Raw genomic sequence first — 22,275 nt, forward strand, 5'->3', positions numbered from 1 at the left:
TAAAAGCGCAGGCCGGTCACTCTTAGAAGGGCTCTGCCGGCTGCCGAGTTCAAGGAAACCCCTCCCCCAGCGGCCCTTTGCACACAGCGTCTGGACTTGGAGCCGCTGTTGGTTTCAAAGCTTTGAATGTGTGCACATTTGAGTGGCTATCCCAGGGCCATTACATTTTCATGGAAACGAAGTTGTAAAAGCCTCACTCTGTTCCTCAGCAGCTCTGGAGCTCACAAATGGAAGGAAACTTATTGAAAACCTAATTTTCACAGATTGCAAAACACATTTCAAAAATGGGAAAGGAGAAGGCGGAGAGGTTATTTGATGTTTGGAAAACAGTGCCTCGGTGCAGCGCTCGCCGGGTAGTCCCCACAGCCCACTTAGACAGGAAAGCGGACCTCAGCTCACAGACGCCAAACTGTCGTGGGCATGTCAACCACGGAAGGGCCACTGGATGGCCTGGTGCTCATCTCAGATGCCTGGTGACAACAGGGCTGTCCACTTGGACTTAGTTTACGGTGGAGGGCGGCAGTGCTGCGAAATGAGTGAGGAACCTCAGCAAAATGCCTACGTGCCTTCTGTGCGTGTGTACACACACGGTTAGCTTTCCTCTGGGCTCTGGCGCAGTCCGTGCTCCCGGTGAATGACACGCTTCTGGTCATCAGGGGCAGGGAAGCAGAAATAGCACAGCAGCAACGCAGTCAAGATGGAACCGGCGCGTTCTCTCTGCTCCCTACGTACGCCCCACCTGACTGAGCGACTCAGGTGTTCCTGAGTCCACAGCTCAGCCTGTGCTAGGGGTGCCTTGGACTGGGATATCCCATTGCATGAAATGTAGTTTGTCTCACCTTCACAGACTGTACAAGCTATGAGGGTAAATATCATTAACGTTTGAGAAACAGGGAAACCCTTAAGCTTTCGTGTGGTGCAGATCAGAAGTGCTATAAAAGCTCAGGTGAAGGAATATTCTGTTCAGAGGACGGCAGGTGGAAGACGAGGTGCCAGGTCACATGATGTGGGCCTTGTGATCAAACACCATCCTGACGAGCTGCACGTGAGTCTGAGCCTCCTTCTCTCTTTGCTGCCCAGGCAACACATCTCGCAAGCGGACGACATGCGTAACTTCTGCCCTAATTCAGAGGTCTCCTTCAGTGTGAAGACGGCACAGACTCACCTTCACCTGGATCCGGAGCTGTCCCCACTACAGGCAGTGGACTTGGCCAGCTCAGCACCCACAGTGCCCTCCTACCTGGCCCACCTCCACTCCGTGAATTATTTACGAGGAACGGCCAGATTCAGGAGTGTCAGTCTCGGGACTCAGTGAAGCTGGGACACGTATGGCTACAGTACGCAATCTTGGCTTTGGTGGCTCATGGCTCAAGTCCACTGACCTGACAGGACACGGGGAAACATGAGGAGTGAAGGCAGAAGGCAGGTGTGGCTGAATCTGCCCTTCTCAGTCAAGACATGTCAAGTCCCTCCAAAGCCCCCACTGACGTCTCGCCAGAATCCAGCAGGTTGTTTGGCCAGATCTCACCTCCAAAGGGCCTAGGAAATAAAGATTTGAACAGGCCACACTGCCCACCATGGATGAAATGAGAGGTCTACCAGCGAACACGGAGGTGCGATGGATGCTGGCTAGGCCACGAGCAGCTTCTGGCAGAGCGACCAAGAACGACTTCTGATAACTGACGGCAAAGCCACATGCCACCCATCTGTGACTGTCCACATCAGAGGAGCAAAGGGAGAGTGGACACTTTCAATCCGATGTGATTAACACATCCACGCCCCCCAGACTTTCTGCTTTGTACTGTGAGAAACCTTTGGGGAACCCCCATCCATGTGCTTTTTTCCTTCCCCTTCTCATAGGAACAAATCATTCGGGATTAAGAGACTCAGATAATTATTCTCAAATCAGGAAAATCACTCTTTAGGGGTCCTTTTCAAAAGGTAGCCTCGCCATTCAAAGAAGGAGGGAAACGGAATGTTTACGCATCTCCTGTGTGGAGGTTTTTGTGATTGGAAATCATCATTGCTTGACGTTTTTGGTTTCTACTAAAGAAAAAAAAACAACGGAGAAGCTACGATCAGACTTCAATGCAGGTACGGAGGCTGACTGGATGTCATCAAAGATGCGCTGTGGCAGTCCCAAGCAAACCGACCCCAGAACTCAGAGCACAGCCCTCCTAGCCACGGGGACCCCCAGCCTCCCCTCGCTCACGGCTCAGGCCAGCAGTGGGGCCTGTGGGCAACTAAGGAATTCCACCTTCGAGGGCTGTACGGACAGACACCAACTCCAGCTGGGAATCAGATTCCGGCCGCCTGAGAACAGGATATGCTTGTAAAGCGAGGCCGAGACCCTTTCAGCGGCTCTTGTCTCAGTGTTCTGCAGGTTTCATCAGAAGACTATTTCTAAAAACCTCGAAAAGGAGGCTTGTGCAGAGAAGGTCAGAACACTTAATTTGGGGCAGTCCTGAAACACCGTGGACTAAAACTACAGACACAAAATTACTCAAGGCCTGACCCCAAGAGCTGACACTCACGGGCACCTCGTACGCACAGGGCACCGTTCTAAGTGCTGGGTATGTCTCGCTGGCATGGTCCCCGTTTTGTGGCTGAGGAATCAGACGCTCAGAGGACCCTGGTTCCTGCACCCTTAACGAGCCCCATCAAACTGTCTCTACACAGTGACACAGTCAGCACGCACCACCCCGCAAAGACTGGTGGCCTCTGTATGTACCAACAGGCCCGAAGTCTCCCCTTTCACACTTTCCTGGGGCGCCTCCAGCTTGGAGAATGGGTCATCTGAGGTGTGGCCGTCTGCTACAACTCACAACAGCAGTGACACCCCAAGAAGAGCTGGCCCAAGTCTGGCCTACAGGAATAACTAGGAACCAAAGAGAGGTTCAGGTAGATAAGCACGGGGAGCGCGTATCACCAGTGCAATGTGCAGTCCTCAGAGCAAGCGGGCAGGGCCCAGCAGCGGCGTGATAAACACCAAACACCGAGGAAGGCAGGAGGCCGGGAACGAGCAAGAGGAAACAGAAAGGGCGAGAAAACGCGGCAGGCGGGGGAATTCCAAGTAGAAGGCAGAGGGTTTCCGGGCTCTTCCAGTCAAAACGGACGTATGCTGCACTTTCATGTTCTACTTAAAATCGTGGCCGTGCCCAACACAGGACAACTGAGATCTTCATTACTCACTGAGTCGCTCACAGGTAGTTTCACGGGGGTTCTGAGACTTCCTTCCTAAGACACATGCATCTCTGTGGGTACAGACTAGTTAATGACCATTTTTCTATACACATGTATATTCCAGACCACCTTCCCTATGATGTATATGTATTTTGTGCAGTGATAAGAACATCGTAGATACACAAGTACATTTAGATTTGGTGCCTAGTAGGTAAACATTTCCGGCTGCTAATCTGTTGTAGCACTTTTGGTAAAACATCTGCCAAACTCATATTCTATGACCTCCTTCTGTACTTGAGAACCACCCAGGCTGAATTTGAGGCGTCTCCAGAGACCTTCAGTCACTCTCTTCTCACATGAAGTGCACTGTCTTTTCATTCTCTTGAACCAACTTTATAAAGAAATAAAACACATTTCTGTTTTCGGCACATGGCTGAAACAGTGGCTGAAGGGCCTTCTCACAGAACCACCAGAAATCTCCGCTGAGGTGTGAGCCGGCGGGGCCGAGCGCTGTGGGCACGGTGGGAAGACACGCGTACTGCCATCTGGCAGGAGTCTGCACAGTGTTTCTTCCCCATTTCTTGCAAAAGCAAAAGGAAAACAATTAGAATTTGGAAGCATTTGTTTAAAAGTCTTGGAACTCTTTCCAATGTTCCCCTCTCACTGGAGTGAGGAGATGCTGAAACCTTCTTTTGGCAAGAGACAGGAAACAAACAAAGAAAAGGCAAACAATGAGAAAATGTACCAAACTATTGCTTCATAGTATTCCTAGCAAAGAGAGCAGACAAGCCAACATTCCCAGCCAGGAAAAACCCTCCTGGGACCTTTCCATCTGAGGGACTCTTGGAGGAAGAGATGCAACTTCACAGCTCACTGGTGATCTTACTTTGTGGAATGGAATACAAGTGCTCCAGTCACCGGTACAATGGGAGCTTCCAACAGGTTTCCCATGTGAAATTAAAAATGGGTGTTCATTTAAAAAAATATGCATCCCAATAAATTAGGGTGGGTGCGTTTTTAGGTAGGAAGAAGTAAATATGGCCAGGACCCTGGCCAGGGAAGGCTTTCTCCCCACTCTCGGAAATCACAATACTGGCTGTATACGCCAATGAAAGAATGTGAACTATTGGTTAGATAGCAGTGGGAATGTAAGAAATGAGAAAACAGCTAAAGTGGTAAGGGACGCTTTATGGAAGAGATCAGATGTGGGGGAGGCACTTAAGTATGTAAACGGCTGTGGGGACAGTGCCCCAAAGTGCAGTTTCCAGGTTCTCGGCCTCACATGGAAAGGTGCTGGCTCAGGTAGTAAATGGCCATCAACTGTGATTTGATGGCCATCAGCTGTGGCTAGTTGGCCGTCAGCTGTAACCAGTGAGCCATTGGCCACTAATATAACTGCCGTGGCTACGTTAGCAGAAAATGGGGGCTAGCAAGAAGATGGTGGCTGAGCCCGCAAGCGGTGCAGTGAGGGTTGCAAACAGTGTGGCTCCTGCTTCCTGTGTCTCCAACCCAGCCGCCAGCAAGAATATAGTGGTGTGACTCCCCTACCTATGGCTCCGTGGGTGTTCCTTTTTGGCCTCACCATGTCCTGCGTTCTTATGTGGGGAGCGGGAGCAGAGACCCTGCAGGCCGCCCTGCACGACAACAGCTTACAGCACAAGCATAGCAACGGCTGGAAAGGGCACAGAGGGTAGGAAACCCCAAGTAACAGAGATGAAATGCCGAGTAGAAGTGTTGATAAAAAGGGCAGTTCACGGCGTAAAGGACGGGGGAAGGCACCAGTATTAGCTACTGAAACAAATGATAGTTTGTAAGTTGGGGCAATTTTACGAATCCATTAACCATGCAAGCTACACACACGTGTACATACACGTACATGTATGAAAATGAATGTTTTGCTGCACGGCTGTGTGAGTTCTCAGGCCTGCAGAGTTCAGGCAGCCATCGCCATGAACAAGATACGGAGCAGCTTCATTGCCCCCCAAACTCCCTCCTGCTTTCTTTTTGTGGTCAGACCCTGTCAGGCCCTCCAGCCACGGTCCATGCTCAGTCCCTGCAGCTCGCCGCCTACAGAAGGTCACGGACAGTTGTGGCCTCCGTGGCGGGCTCGGCGCACTCAGCGACCTGCCTGAGAACCGACTGTGAAGGCGTGTTGGGGAGAGGGAGGGGCCACACGCGTGGAGAGTGGTGGTGTCTGCTGCACGGGACCGGAATCCATTCTCGCCACTTCCGCACATGGGTGGAAAGTTCAACAGTAAAATGCTTTTCCACTTTGAAAAAAATAACACCTCTTGTTTCCTCTGGTCTGTATATAAGCGTCGCTGCTTGAAAGGAATCTTCCGAAACCAAGGACCCCGGGTGGACAAAATGCTGGGACTCATTCAGTCCAGGCCGACCAACCGGCTCTGCAGTTATGCTCCCGTCCTTCCAGAAGGAAGAAGGAAGCGGTGAAAGCACCACCCTGACAGCTTCCCAGTCTGCGTTTAGGGTCGGACTGTTTCCAGTGCTTACTAAGCCCAGAGGCAGTGTCCTATTTCTCCAGCACAACCAATACCCAACCTTTGCTCCCGCCCAGGCTGACGAGCCCTTCAGTTTCTGATTCGAAGGCTTAATAGAGCAGAAATAGGCCAGTTCGTTCTATACAATGGATCTCACCTAAAAGGAGAGAACCCTGCTGTAAAAACTGCTGTGCCCCTTTCCCAAGGGGGCAGAGGCCTGCCAGGTGAAAAGCCCTAACTTCAGACATGAGCAGTCACCGCATCGCCCCCACGGACCACGCCTGCCAAGGGCCTGCAGAGGACACATGGGGACGTACGTCACTCCTCTCAGCCCCGCCCCATTTGCACGTGTCTAAAACACCGGCCCCTCTGAGCTTCCTTCGCTGTAATGCAGTCAGAGTGTGGAAAAGCAGAAGTGAAATAAGTCTTCCTCAGACCAAGGGGAAAGGCATCGGGTGCTAGTTCTGCAGGCCCTGCAGAGCTGATGAAGGTTCTGGAAAGGGCACGCACCTGCGCAATGTGTGGGAAGCCCCGGCGGTCCCGCACGCTGGCCCTCCTGGCCAAGAGAATAGAGCGATTCACTTTAAAAAATGCAGCTTTTCACGCACTTAGATTTTACTCAGATAGAGAATGTCAGAAACTTCATTTTCTGCCAAGAATGTGTATTTAGTGTCACCAAAGTAACCATCTTTAGGCTTCTTCCAACAAATCGTCTCCGTCGTAGCACAATGAGTCTCTGGTTTGTATAATTCATACCAGCTTAAGAGGTACTTTCAGACTGAACTCAAACTCTACGTGTGTTTTATGTGCGGGGGAACGTCCCATACAGACAGTGGTGCTGCATTTTATTGTATCAGAACCAATATTACTGTGCCATTCTGGTTGCTTTCAGGATGGAAGGTTTATTCTCTCAACAGCGTCTAGAAAGGGGGTACCATCCCTGTCTTCAGGCCAATGAGAAACGCCACCAGTAAGAAAGGAGACCTGCCTGGAAAGCACAGAGAGGTTATGGAAGAATTTAAATCACGAAGAGCCCAAGCAGCTGTGAGAAACTGCATACAAACCTCACTGAAAACCACGGTGTGGGTTAGAAAGGAAATATGGAATTCAACTAACATTTCATCCTGTGGTGAGAAGGAAAAGTTTCTGTAAGATAATGGTCTTAGCTGGGGGTGATGTGGGCCCCGAGATGTCTGCAGTGCCTGCAAACATTTCTGGTTGTCACAACTGAAGGGGGAGGGATGCTAATGGTAACTACCATGTTTCCCCCAAAATAAGACAGGGTCTTATATTAATTTTTGCTCTAAAAGATGCATTAGGGCTTATGTTCAGGGGATGTCATCCTGAAAAATCATGCTAGGGTTTACTTTCCGGTTAGGTCTTATTTTGGGGAAACACGGTAGTGGGGAGAGGCCAGGACACTACTCAACATCCTTTAATTCTTAGAACACCCCCTTGCTGCTCCCTTCCCGGCCCCCACGTGCCTGCGCGTGTGCACACACACACACACACACACACACACACAATTATCCAGTCCACAGTGTCAGTGGTGCTGAGGTTGAGACCTGCCTTAGCACCAGAGAAGCAAAAACTTAACCACAGAGGCTGAGATGTACGGCCAGAGGTAAGAGGTGGTCCCATTTCCACATCGGCAAACCTGGGCTCTACCAACACGTGGACACTCTTTTAGGGCCATGAAATTTGTCATGATCTTTGGCTTTAAATTAATCAAAACGCTCAATCAACAGAGACATACATCCATGTATGCGTCAGACACTGGGTGCTGTGGTTTTCAGGATCCATGAGAAACAGAAGCTGCCTGCTCACATGGAGCTTACAGAGGGGGGAGACCAAAACGGTCAAAGCCCAATTCCCTAAACAGCTGCATTTCAGGAAGTGGTAAGTTCTGTTCAAAAACAAATGAAAGCCAGGTGATGGGGGAAGGTAGGGATCATACTCCAGATGGAGTAGTTTAAAGTCTACCAAATGTATTCAGGGATTATCTCTGTATCTGTATGTCTAACCATCTAACTATGTAACTATGTATCTCTATATATAACCATCTATCTAGATAACTATGTATCTATAGACCTAACCATCTCTCTATGTAACTGTGTATCTATCTCTATATCTATCTAACCACCTAGCCATCCATTCACCCACCCACCTTCCCATCCACCCATCTATCTATCATCTATCAATCATCTATCTATCTTTCCATCCATCTCTGTGTCTGTCTGTATGTCTATCTGTCTCTCCATCCATCTATCCTATCCCATCTTTTCACTTCATTTTTTTTACCTAATGTTTGGAAAACTGATGAACAGTTATATCATATTCTGTGAATACTATTATTATGTGACTGTAAAATAACCAATGTTCCTTTAATGAGCCCTTTCGTGATTTGTAGATATTGTTCTATTATCTCCTGGCATTGAATAGCCTTGAATGTGACTGTGGAGAAGTCAGGCATGAGCCTGAATTTCTTCCCCTGTTAAGTGACGAGTGACTTGCCTTTTCCTTAGCAAACGTTTTAAAATCTGGCATGTATCCCACCCCTCCCCGCCACACAAGCATATATAATATAAAGCATTGATGGAAATTAGATGCATGTGGTTTAAAGAAAAGAGTATGTATCATACATGAACACTTTAAAAAGCAAGAATAAACCCCCCTGTGTACTTAGCACCCAATGGAGAACTAGAACATGTTGAGCATCTTTTAAAGCCCCTGCGTGTTCCTCCCCATAAATCTCACTGAGACCTACTACCCTAAATTGTGTGTTCAGCCCCTTATTTTGTATCATTTTACCTAAATTAATGTATATGTCGATTATCCACAAACAATGTTAATTTGACGCACATTTTTATCTTTACGTAAATGTATTTTTCTGTAAATTTCAATTAAATGTAGTATTACATTTCAGAGATATAGGTATCAGATACTCATACTAATGTATCTGGCTGTAACTGAGTCATTTTCATGAATGCACAGGGTTCCATTGTCAAATGTATTTATCCATTACCCTCTCAATAGTCGTTCGGGTTGTTTCTGTGTTGTTTCTAATTTGGGGCAATTACAAACAGTGCTGCAGTGGAGGTTTCTGAGTGCCTTCTACTGAACAAGCACAAGGGTTTCTCTAGGTTATATACCTCAGAAGTGGAAATACCAGGTCACAGTGTGTCATATCTTTGATATTACTGTGCAATTCCAAAGTATTTTCTAAGAAATTGTACCAATTTTTCCCCCACCACCAATAAAGGAGGGTTTCCTTTGTTCCACAATCTCAACAACTCTTGATACCATCAGACTGCCTAAAAATTGAAATTTCAATGTATTATGGTTTTAATTTGTTTTTCTCTCACTTCTAATGAGCTAGAGTATCTTTTCTTATCTTTATTGGCTACTTTGTGTTTCTCCTTCTGTGAAAGGCCTAGTCATATTTTTGTCCATTTTTCTATTTACTTATTTGCTTTGACTTATTGAATTATAAGCATTTTTAAAAATATATTCTGCATCCTAATTGTTGGTCTTATATGTTACAAATACCTTCCCCAAATTTACAGTTTTTGATTTCAAAAAAAGTAATTAGTTTTAGAATGTTGTCAAATGCACCAACTTTCCCCTGTGGTCAGTGTTTTGGTATCTTGTTTAAGAAATCTGTTCTTCCCAGAGCGTATAAAGATACCCTTTAGTGTTTCCTTCTATATTGATTTCTTTTTTCCCTTTTGAATACCTAATTGATCTGAAATTGATGTCTCCAAAGGGAATGGAGTAAAGATTTGATTCTTTTTTCTCTTTTCGATCATCAATGTCCCAGGGCCATTTTTCTCACTGATCTGCAATTTATTCTGTTAGACAGTCTCCCGTTTGCACGAGGCTCTTTCTGGTTGTCATCCTATTTACTTATTGTGTCCCACCGTCATACTGTTGAATATCTATGACTTCTTAACTTTGAACCTTCCTCTGTGTAACAGAGGAGTTCACTCTATGAATAGTGTCTTTCCAATAACTGTAATCTAGGTTAATGTTTTCAACTTGCAGGGGTGATTTCTCTCCCCCAGGAAACATTTGGTAATATCTGGGTACATTTTGGGGTCTAACAACTGGGGGATTTTCTAAGGGCATCTGGTGGTCAGAAATGCTGCTAAACATCCGACAATGCACAGGACACCCCCAGAACAAAATATGATCCGATCCAGATGTCGACAGTGTGAGGCTGAGAAACCCTGTCCTATCTAGTGGGTTACAACCCAAACTGTAGAATAAATATCCAGATGCCCCTACTGAAATACATAAATGGTTGAATATATAAATAGATAAATGAGGGAGAACAAACAAGTGTCACCTGCAGAATTTCAAATAATTTATGGGGCTATGTCCCTCCCCCCCACAGGAGGTGGAGTATATATAATTGTCCACTCCATAACTGTGAGCTGTGTGAAATCACTTCCTCCCACAGGGTACAGTTACGGGAACAGGAAAAGGCAACTTCACAGGACAAATGAGAAATGCCACCCCAGCCACAGTGTCCCGTAAACATCAACAGTGACAGTTCTGTGCTGCCTTCACATAAGGGGATGAAAAGGGTATTTTACCTCTGTGGTTTTCCACCCCCAAGCCCACCACTTCAGTCTCATCAGGAGGAAAACATCAGACAAATCCCACGTGAGAAGCATTCTACAAAAGATCTGAGCTGTCAGTCTCAAATCTTTCAAGGTCATCACAAAAAAAAAAATGTCTGAGAAATGGTCACCATCAACAGGTGCTAAGGAGACATGATGACTAAATGTATGTGGTGTCTTGAACAGAAGGGGCTTTGGGTAAAAACTAAGGGCATTTGAATCAAGTGTAGACTTTAGTTAATAATATTGGTGCATTAAGTGTGACAAAGGTACCATGCAACGTAAGATGTTAGGACAGGAAAACCAGCCACGAGGCAGCTGGGTCTGTCCTGTAGTGAGCTCACAACATTCTTGTGACTCCAAATCTACTCTAAAATAAAACGTTTATTTCAAAAAGATGGAACCCCCTCCTTTCTCTGTTTACCTCTCACTCCATTCCCCATCGCACAAAATGCCATTAATCCCCCGAGATGACAGAGGGGACACAGTCCCAGGCACAGAGGCCGTGGGCATTTGTGGGTTTGGAGACCCCAACACCATCCTCTCCCTGACAGCACCCCGTTTTCCTCTTGAGGGAAATATAATACGTCCTTTGGTGGGATGTGCTCTTAGTGAAAGGTCACCCCAAAGTCCCACGTCTTGTCTGGGAGCCACCCCGGGCCCCTGTCCTGGCCCTGGAGCAGACAGCGAGGAGGGAGGTGAGCCAGCGCGGGCCCCTCCAGTCTGTACATTGTGTGCGCGGCAAGAAGAGGAAACTCGTGCAGGAATTCACTGTGGTGGTGCAGGAGGTGCTGAGGGAGCGGCTGCCTCTCTCTCTCTCTCTCTCTCTCCACCCCCCACCCTCTCTGAGACTCTGCCCACTGCCAAGCCCAGGGACCGTGTCTCTTATTAATGCTTGAGACCCATGGTATACATCCAACAAACCCTTTACTTTTTCTTAAATCAGCCAGACTGGCATTGACGGCCTGAACCAAGAATAGTATTGAATACACGAGGCGTATTTCACCTGAAATCGAGTGAAAAGAGATCCTAGTCTAGGCCAAGCAGTTCAAAGGCCACATCATCCCGTGAATTAAGCTCCGGGTTTGCCCCAAACAATCACATCAGTTCCTAATAAGCTGAAAAGCTTCTGTAAAGCAGGGTTCCCGAAGCTCCAGGACCATCTTTTGAGTCATCAGTCATAGGCCAGCTTTCCCTTTGTCAAGTACTTTTACTCTCTTACTCTGCTTCATAGTTCTCAGCTTTGCAAAAATATCTACTTGGTCATAATGCCTTGTCCAGAAATGACCTTCCCGCTGAGCAGTGCTAGGCACAGGTGCTCCACAGATTCATGGGCATTTCGCATTTAAAACTGCAGAGACCTCAGCAAAGTATTTGTATTCGTTAGTAATCAACAATTCATTCATTCATTCATTCATTCATTCATTCATTCATTCATTCATTCATTCATTGAACCCATTTGAGAGTCTCTCTGACTTGGAGAAAAGGCCCCATTCGTCTGAGTTCTGTGCCCCTGTTCCACACCTTCTCACTTCCCTGACCAGTTGACGCTATGCAAACACTTGGCTCCAGCCTCGCCTTCAAGATATAATGACCTGGACTCCTTTGAAATCGACCTTCCATGGGAAAAAGGAACAGAGAATAAATAGGTGGGAGGATATGAAAGAAAGAGGACCAGTCTTTTCTTCCTCCAGACACATAACCAGGTGATTAGAGACCCAGATGCTTCTGAAATGGCTCTCTGTGGGGGAGGAAAGGGGGCAGACGAACAGCCGTGGGAGCACGGAAGAAAGGCCCACGTGTGCCATGGACGCTGCCGGGTTCACTTGAAGGAAAACATTTTCTGAAATTAAAAGGCGTCCTTAGATGTCTAAGGAATGAAAGCGTTTGCCTTTCTCCTTCTGGAGAGGCCTGCTTTGGAAGACACAACCCACGGGAGAGAAGTTATAAAATGACAAACAGCTGCATCTGGGTTTTCTTCTCAAAGGTTAACACACACGTGTGCACACACACATGCATACAGCCACAAAGCAATTTTTAAAACTGCTCTTACTGATAATTTGCACAACAAAACCTGGCCCCCAGAACGGAAGCCACACCTGTGTGTTAGCTGTGCTGTCACCCTGAGGTCACAGGCACCAAAATTAGCGGGGATGTGGCAGGAGGCGCTTGACAAGCAAAGAACAAGTTACAGCTGCGGTGTCAGTCCTCAAATTGGACAGGCTCCCTCCTGTTGGTGGCACTTAATTGGATCCCCTCTCCACACTGGCTGTCCTCAAGTGGGGATGGATATCCTGCTGGCACCTGACCTATAAGACACGAGCCCACCTCTGGACAGTGTCACACTGTCAACACAGAGAGTGTAGAAACAAAAGTCTCAATTTCAGAGACAAGTACCCAAGGAGACACGGCTGACCCTTCGGAGTTATTCTATTACAGCAGATGGCAGATCGAGCAGACCCACACCAGTGCCAGACATTTGGAAGCTATGCTCAATTAGTGTCAAATTGACTTCATTAAAAAAGATATACAGTTTTATTATTTTCTAATTATGAGAATTCAGACTAAAGGCTAATCACATTGCCAGATCCAGGTTTACCTCCAGCTGTTTTCATAAACAGATAAGACTTGTGTGTAATTAGAGAATTTTAAGTATGCAGCAAGCACCTTACTAATGCAAGCTTTGAAAGAGACAGAAAGCGTACCGCCTTACCAAATTAAACAAATAAACACTCACTCATGAAAGATCTGCTTCACTATTGTCTTAACTGGAAAACTGGTTTTTTTCTTTACGAATTTCTAACTGGTGGGCTCTGAACAAAATATAATTTTACTATACATTCAAAATGTTCGACCCTTTGACTTACAAGCAGAGCTACCACATCCAGTGGCCTCATCTGTGCGTGTTTGTGAATTTGCAAAGATTGGGACCCCTCAGATTACACAGCTCAGCGAAGCCTCGTCACAGCTTGCCGATGGCAGAGCCACGCACAGGACTCTGCTGGACATTTGCAGCACGCAGTTGGTGGTCACCACATTCAGGCTTCCTGTGAAGTCTAACACCACACGTACAACGGCTGCTCCAAAGAGCTGGACGTGAGTATCACCTCCCGGAGAGTTAAGGCCCCAGGAAATTTTGCATTTTAGCCCTGGGTCCAGGAACGTGACAACCAAGAGTTGGGAAACAGAAAGGATGGCAGAGAGCATGAACTCATGTGAGAATAACGCTCCCTTGATTCAAAACCTGTAGTTTCGAGCAGCAAAACATTCCTGCCTGTAAGCAGCCACCTGCACAGGGATGTCACATAAGACCGCTGGACCAGGAAACTCAAAGCCCAAAGCTGGTGGCCCATGCCAAGGGCCTCTGACCAGCCGACTCGGGTCTGAGCTCCAAAGGACAGAGGGACAGCGAACGAGACCTCAGGCCACAGATGTGTTTACGCGCCTGAATCGCTGGGCTCTGTCTGCAGATGCTCTCAGTCCAAACCAAAGGCTACAGCTGCCAAGAATTAGCCAAGTTCAATCATTAGATTGAGATGAAGGGACAACCCCTGGCACTAGGTCACAATCAACAGACTGCAAAGGGTAAAGCATATGAGTAAAAGAATGATTCCTTTCCTAAACTCACCCGCCCTCAACAAGAGCTGAAAGAAATAAAGGAAGAAAGAGCTGCTACATCCGGACGGAGTGGGACGAGAGAACAAATCATTATTGGGCGAACTCTTATACCCACATAGACAACGTGTCATGTACCACAGCACTTCCATTGTCAAGGGTCACAACACAAACTGTATCACATGGCAGCTTCAGACCACGTTGCTGAGCTGTGTCACAACGCTAGGCCGTGTGTAGTGACCCAAAACACTTAGGCCAACCCGCTGTTACAATCAAACTTGTCTGTGCGTAAAACAAACAAGAAGAAACGATGTAATGAAAATCCAGTCTCAAAGCAAAGGGCACGTCTCGCGTGTTATATGCCAAAGAGGAAACAAACCCATACACTTTTCTGAAGCGCACACTACTGCTTCCAGAGGGCTGGTGTGCGGCATAGTCTTACGTACGATACTTAACAAATTCTACTGCACATTCTTCACACATCACGTTCTTTCATCCTGGGAACACGCAGTGCTCTTTCCAGAGAGAACCACAACCCGAACTCTGAGGTTGGTTTCACAGCAGACTTGGAACTCACGTGTTTGGAACCCACTTGGACTTGCCAAGGCCACGTCCTGGATCCCTCCTGACACCTGCTGCAGTCTCAGCTGCAGCCTCACTTCAGCTGCAGCCATTTAACTCCCCGATTCTCCCCGGCTCCTGTCTGACCGCCTGCGCACTCCTGACACGCGGTGTGGACGCCCACGCTGCGCACAAGGAGTAAGGCCGGCGTCTCCCTGTCCCGGCTGATCTGCACCGGCCTAGATAGATTAGTAAGAGTATCTTTGCCACCAAATAGGTAACCGGGTCTCTCCATGTTGCCGCAAGCATGGAGGTTGTGACACGGAGAACCCGCTTGCACACAGCTTTTCAGACCACACGGGGGTGTCTCAGGAGCCCACCTTGCCTGCCTGCGCGCTGCCACAGGTGCCCATTCCGCACTCACTCACCTCAGCGTGAACCGATCCTCCGTGCAGTTTCTGGAGACGGACACGGGGAAGCTGAGCACATCGCCGAGCCGCGCCGTCTGCGGCAGGTAGTGCACCGCCACGTTGCCGTCCAAACGCAGCTCCCTCAGCGGAGGTCGGCTGTGCGCCTGGTACAGAAACACCGTCCCGATCCTCTGCAAGGGAGGGCCCGACTCGTCCACGTCGCTGCGGCCGAGCCCGGTGCCGCCACTTGTCAGCGTGGGCCCCCGGGCACAGTCCCCGCGCTCGTCCCCCGCGTGCACCGCGTAGTACAGCTCCACCGCGCTGCCCTCCGCGGGCTCCGCCGGCCTCTTCCTCCCGGCCAGCACGGCGGGGGCGCTGAACCAGCTGGACAGCAGCTGCAGCTGCGCCACGCACAGCCCCAGGTCCCCCCGCAGCCGGCAGCCGCCCCGCACCTCCCGGGTCTCCCGGAAGGCGAACACCCGCAGGCAGGGCAGCTGCTCCCCGGGGCTGCGCTCGGCCCAGTCTCGGCCCACGACGTGGAACAGAACCTGCACGGTGGGCCGGCCCGGGTAGACGCGGTCCCGCAGGATGTGGGCCTTCAGCTTCCAGTTGAGGGCAAACTGGCCGGGGAAGCCGAAGGGGCTGGCGGGCAGCAGGAGGTCCCGGCCCAGCGCCTGCTGCGCGGAGAAGGGCCCATAGCTGGCGTTGAGCACGGGCGGCCGCTGGGCCTTGTAGACCAGGAAGGACTCCACGCGCGACTGCAGGCTGGAGTTGCGCATGACGTCCTGGTTGGCCTCCTTCAGGAAGAAGGACGCGTCGGCGTGCTGGACGCGGTAGGTCACGGGCAGGTAGGTAGGCAGCAGGGAGAAGCGCTGGATGCTCTCCAGGGCGCCGCGGCTCTGCGTCACTGTGGGAGCAATCGGAGCAGCGGTTACCAACTGTCCCCACGCGCGGACCCCGGATGCCCGCCTGCCCCGCTCCGCGCCAGAGGCCAGCCCTGTCTCCACACGGCGTCCTGACGTCCCTCACTTCTCATTATGGTCGGTCAACAATCCACGGGACATGAGGCCGTGGCCCACACCGTTAGTGGGGCTGAAACACGGCTGGCGCCTGGTGAGGGTGCAGCCCGCGTAATGGCGTCATGTGGTCAGGTCGTAATGTCAGACAGCAAACGTCATAGAGCAAAGCATCACTGCTCTGCACGCGCTCAGCCTTGCCACGCAGGGATGCAATCTGCTAGACATGCCAGCGGCACGCACCTGCCCAGGTGAGCTGCCCGCACCTGCCCAGGTGAGCTGCCCGCAGGCCGCTCCCCTTTCTACATCATGTGACAACTGGGCCGACCACGGTGGTTCTTAGTACAATTATGAGACGCCCTTCAGTGACAACCATTGGGAAACTTGGAAGAAAAAACTACTACCCAGGCCTGGGGTTCTGCTTTTCTTGGGGTCCAAACAAGAGGAAAGGCCAGCTCTCAGGGCTCAGCTACAACAAGAGGTGTTTGAGGAGCTGCTGGTGCAGGTCTGCACTGGGCTGCCAGGCTCGTGAAGCCCGGCTCGCACGTTGCGGCAGCTGTACCTCGGGGTTTCTGTGAAGTGCACTCTGTGATGTTCACACAGTGATGAAATCGCCTAATGACCTATGACTAGATACAGAAGGTGCCAAAAAAGTGTTTACACATTTTAAAAAATGAAAAACTGTTAAAATTGTAATACTCAGTATACATCGATAACAAAAGATGAATACAAGTCACGTGTGACGTCTGCAATCACAAGAGGTGCCCCAAGTGGTTCCCATTTGCGTCCAGACACTTCTGATGACGGCAAACTACTGCTTGAGCAACGTTGACCAAAGTGTCCACTTTATACATTTTTTTTTGTCATCCCTGGTATTTGTTTTACAAAATCTAACACCACTAACGTCAGTGGAAAACCAATATTATCTGCCATGCGTAGAAGTTGAGCATGCAAATAAATAATATCCAAACAGAACAATGTTTTGAAATTTCAACTGGTGGTCATGGTGTCCTTGGGGGGATATGGAGGCATGGCTAAGACTCGATCTGTCTTTGTGAAAAGGAGAGGTCACCAAAGGTTGGAAAGCTGTTAAGGACGTGGAGCATCAAACAGAGAGGGGCGTTCGCATGGACGCAACCAGGCAGGCTGAGCTGGAAAAGGGTAGTGGCTCCCTCAGCAGGTGGCGTGTGGCTGTGTCCACATTCCACCCATTACACACGCTACACGTTAGGCCACATGGGCCACTAGGAAATGAGGGAGGACGCGGGGCAGAGTTGAATCAAGATGGACAGTCATAAATCACTGGACATCACACCCCCCCTCAGGGTTAAGCTGAGAGACGAAGGCAGGACACGCTGGGAGGATGTGCTGGCTGGAGCCCTCCAGACTCCGACGAGGTGACTGGACCTCATCCATCATGCCAGGTGCACGTGTGGAAGGCGCACACCCCCAGTCCCTGGAACCGAGGAATCGAGGCGAGCACTTCACTTCCATCCCATCACATCCTCTGTGGAAGCTGTGATGGCACCAGTGTACCAAAAGCATCCTGCTTTTTTGCCTTGTGGAACAGATCCTTCCCTCGGAGGGAAAAAAAAAATCCAAAACGTTATTTTGACAGTGTGCCTTCTATTCTGTTAGAAAAACACAGACACAGAAATTACATAATTCAAGTACCAATTTAATGGGTGTTAGCAATGGCAATTACTGGCCCGGGGAACACTGACTAGGCAATGCCACACGTTATAGGGGAGCCCTTCCTGTCAGGACGTGTCATCACCCCTGGCCATTCTGCCCCACACGCACCTCAGGCCCTGACACTCATGCCAGCCGGTTTCAAAGGCCGCGGGAAGCTTTTTCCAAGGCACAATGCTCCCCTGAGTCTGCAGTCCTCTGAGCAATTGTCGTGAGCAGAGAAAGCCAAGGGCTCAGACAAAGGGGCCCTGTCCGTGGTTTGCTGCACGGAGCTCAAGAGACAGAAGCCAGCCGCTGAACCGCTCTGCCCCTCGTGGGCTGGTCCGTAGAATGAGGTGCTGACTGCAGGGCCCAAGCCCACGTCTAGTTCTAACAGTCAGGGAGCTACGTGTCTTTCCGTGACACTTGTGGACAAGGAGCCAGTCAGACACGTGCATTCAACATGAGCTTATGGACGGTCCAGAGTGAAGAACCCTCTCAGGGCAAGGGCACCACCAGCCCCAGGGCACACTGGGTCCCACCTCGGCCATCAGGGCTTGCGCGGGCCTGAACCTTTGCGACTGCCGGGGCTTGAGCCGTTCCAACTGACCCACACGGCAACGTGACGTGGCTCAACCTCCCAATCGGGAACCTTATTTCCAAAAATCGGGATATGGTAGATACCGCCAGAGACTTGGTTCCTTAACAGGATTATATCTTGAAGCCTTTCTGGAAATCACTCAGGATTGATGTTTTCTGTAAGTTTGTATTGCCGCATGTGAGTTTTACTAAAAGCCTAAAGAATTGGCACTGAATTGTGTGCTCGTGTTCTGGATGGAAGCTTTCTCGAGTGTCCCTTCACTGGGTCCCGCCTCCCCCGCCCTGCGCTTCCTGTGACGGAACGACTCTGGCTGCATGGTCCATCGGTGCCCTTCCCTACATCACACGCTTACCATCACTGGACTGCATGCCCGGGTACGGTCTCTTTGTGCTCCAGTGCCTTCTGTGCAAATGAGCAGAGGCGCCATAGGGACCTTTGCTCCATTTTAATCACCGTCCTTAGGAGTGCGCCTGGCAAACACTCAGTACTCAGCAAATATTTGATCAATGCGTGAGCAAATGAATCTACGCATGAATAACACTTTTCATCTATTACAAAGCAGATTATATTTTTACATTAGGATTTTATGCTGTCTTCTCTGCTGCTGTCACTGCATAATTAGAACCCTGGATCTTTGTATCCAGGGTTCTAAGAGCCCCATGGGATCTGAGTGACTTGGAACTAAAACAGGAGCCTCTCTGTGGAACAGGATCCCTTGAAAGACCAACGTCAGTGACACAGTGTCCCCCGGTTCTTAAAAACGCATCTTGGCAGCAATTACCTTCAGTTGTCATCACATCGGCTTGTCATTCATTCCAGAAACAGCCAAAACCAAGTTCCCAAGTTACAGGTAGTTACACATCAATCCTGACACCTGCAGTCTGAGTGTTACTACTTCAAACACAATTATTCAACCAATTACATCTTGTAAGGGCAATGGCCCCGGGTCCTCTGAGTTAATTCCAGAAGCAACAGGGGGTCACATTCGAAGTCATTTCTGACCTTTATTCTGCAACTGGCCTGTGTGTCCCTTTGCTTGGTATCGGACCTAAATGTTGATTTCTTAAAAATGTTCCAAGTTGACCTCAAGCCAGTGTTCTTTGTTTTTTTTCCTTAACAAAATGACAAAAGTAGTGCCAATATTTTTCACAATGCACAGACTGGGCTAAGAAGTAAACCCATCATCCTCAAATTCCCAAAGGGGTGACTATTCTAATCTGAGAACGGCCATTCCACTTACCAACGGGGAAGGTGTCAAGTGAGAAAGAAGCTGTGTGCAATAAATCTCAGTTAATGACCCATTAAGAAAAAACGTATCACATTTGATTTGGGCGCCATGGCTTTCAACACTTATTTGCAGGAAATGGCATGTTGATATCTTTAAGGACCCCCACTGCCCCGGAGACAATTTATATTTAAACATTTTTGAAAAGGTAACTTATCCCTAAATACTACTTTTAAGGAATAGGGGGGAAATGGGAATTTGAGGACAGACCTTTCAGTCTTCCCCTGAGCGGACCCAAAAGCAATAACTAAGGGACTGTGCTAGCAGGTACAACATCTGTGTCCCATGGCGGGGACAATTCCTGCGACATTGTGGGACGCAGACACTGCACGCAGAAAATGCCCCCTGGGCTGCCAGATAAAACACAGGCACCCACCGTGCTTGCATTCCCAATAAACAGAAACAGTGCATGGGGCACGGTCACAATAAAAACAAAAAGTACATTTGTTGTTTATCTGAAATTTGACTGTACCAGGGCACCCGGTATTAGTGATTGAATCTGGCACCCCTAAGCATGGTGTCATAGAAAGAAAGCCCAGTCAGCCCCGGGGGACTCCCCGGAGGTGTCCACGAGTGAAGGCTGAGCAAGTCACCTGAGTGTGGAGCAGACCGAGCCACCGGTCACTCACCAAACACAGCCTGTGTCCCCTCCTCTGCTGCTTCCTCACTCTGTGCTGTAATGCCCGTGCCCCCAAAGCAAATCTCTGGCAGGAAAATTGCCCTCTGTTCTAGAACATTCCCTTTAGGGCCTACACATCTAAGAAGACCCCCCCCCATTCACCCCAGCCAATGGGCCCTCCACGCCTAGGCAGGGTTTAGGTTCTGTCTTTCTCCTTGGGTCTGTCGCAGCTTCTGCTCGGCAGCGTGGGTCAGGGACCTTATTTCCCCGCCAAATTCTTTATTTAATAACCACATGCCCTTTGCTCCCCCCGCTGTTCTCTGCACTAGACCAACGAGTGAACGTTGTACTCCTGGCAACCCCATGTGTTTGGGGCTGAGACGCAGAGTGGGTAAGTGGCTTGCCTGAAGTCACACAAGTGGCAGGGACAAGACAAACCCAGCAGGCAGTCTGCTCCTCCCCCACTAAGCAATGGGACTCTTAAGGGGAGACTCAAGGACTCAGTCCTGTTCTGCTCATTGTCCAAGTTACGACACGTTTTACCCAGAATGTGGCGTGAGTGCCAGTGCTTGCCAGTCACCAGGGGTACACAGAAAAATGCTTTGTTTACATTGTGATTGGCCGGGCATCTCTCTTAATGAATCTGGCAAGCAATGCCACTCACCCCCAAAGCCCACGGTCCATGGTCATTATTGCTTAGGCGGACACTGAAGTAGGTCGTTTGTGGTGATGTGTCTACACCAGCTGCACCAGTTACAGGCGGGGGGCTTCAAGGACACGCCACTGCTGCAAACGTGACGATGACACGTGAGATGGCCCCAGGATCACGCACAGAGCTGGGCACACTGGGGGGCTCCATGTGTGTTCTTTATGTATGTATGTATTCTGTAAGTGACGAACGTTAGCTCCAGAGAAACACACACACTCTTTGGGATCTGTGTCAATAAAGGGACACTTTTAGGGGACCTGGAGAAGAACTGCACCCCCTCCGTCCCCCCACACTGCACTTGGAATGTAAGAGGAAGGCCCCAAGGTGGGGACAGGCTCCTTCCTCCACACACATTGCTTGCAGTTTGCGGCTAAAACACAGAAGTCGATTCAGAGAGATCAGAAGGGACTCTGCCTCCATTTCTCAGGCACATTTTCATATGTTGAATGATTCAGGAAAGTGGTATTTTACTGCAGCTTCTTCCTGAAGGAGCGTGACGCCCACGGTGGCAAACGCAGCCGCCCTCTGTGTTGCTTTCAGTGCGAGAAGCGCTCCAGCCTCAAGAATCACTTGTGATGAGAAATGTGTTTGTTCAGAGGCTGTGCGGTTACCTTCACGACGAGAGGCACGTCTGCCTTTATCTAGTCATTGTGTCATGCTGGCACGGAGATGGGCGCCAGGCACTGTCCTCGGTGCTGGGAGACCGGATTCAACAGGACACACAAGATCCCCCTCCTCGTGAAGGTGACATCCTGCTGAGGGGGACAGACTGAAGCACAAGGAAGGACAGGCGCCCACGTGATGCAATTTCATGCCTGAGTCAGTGCCGTGAAGAAGGCAGGGTTAGAGGATTGAAAGTCAGGCAGCCAGCCAAGCAAAATGAAGACCTGACACAGGGAGGCTGAGGACAGTCCCACGTTCCCACATAGATTAGTCACGGGGAGTCCTTGGGAGTCTGTACATTTCACTAGCTCAACGCAAAAGCTGGAAATTAAATGGAAAAACAGACAGTCCCGTGAGGAATCTCAGCCCAGGATGACTGAGGACAGCTCTTTGTTGCAGGAGGTTTTGTGCACTGTTGAATATTTATCAGCATCCCTGACCTCGACCCACTAGATGCCAGCAGAAGTCCCCTGCCCAGCGTGACGACTGCTAATGTCTCCGGACATAACCAAACGCCCCTCTGGGGCGAGCGGCCAGATAAACACAGGGCACCCATTTAAATCTGCATTTCAGCATAACAATCAGTTCTTTTCTAAGCCAAAGTATGTCCCAAATATTGCATGGGGCATGCGTGGTTTATCTGAAAATCAAATTTAACCGGACATTCTGGAATTTAATGTGCTGTATCAGGCAACGCTAGTCGGAAAACAAAATCACTGCTACCTGAGAACCTCCACTCCTGTTTTATCATTTAAGACACCATATGTGTGTATGCCACATATGTGTGTATGTATGTATGTTCGTATGTGTGTATGCAGC

General features: G+C 49.4%; 1 protein-coding gene across 1 annotated transcript in view; it reads right to left on the reverse strand.

Moving 5' to 3' along the window:
- TMEM132D (transmembrane protein 132D) overlaps window positions 1-22,275 on the reverse strand; it is a 404,012-nt gene that overhangs the window by 279,580 nt on the left and 102,157 nt on the right. The window contains exon 2 of the mRNA XM_074321404.2: window positions 14,911-15,799. Within this exon, the coding sequence (XP_074177505.2) occupies window positions 14,911-15,799 (889 nt within the window). The remainder of the gene's footprint in view (window positions 1-14,910; window positions 15,800-22,275) is intronic.

The sequence above is a fragment of the Rhinolophus sinicus genome, chromosome 9 (assembly GCF_057876585.1).
Source record: "Rhinolophus sinicus isolate RSI-liver-muscle chromosome 9, RSI-T2T, whole genome shotgun sequence".
Taxonomy (NCBI): domain Eukaryota; kingdom Metazoa; phylum Chordata; class Mammalia; order Chiroptera; family Rhinolophidae; genus Rhinolophus; species Rhinolophus sinicus.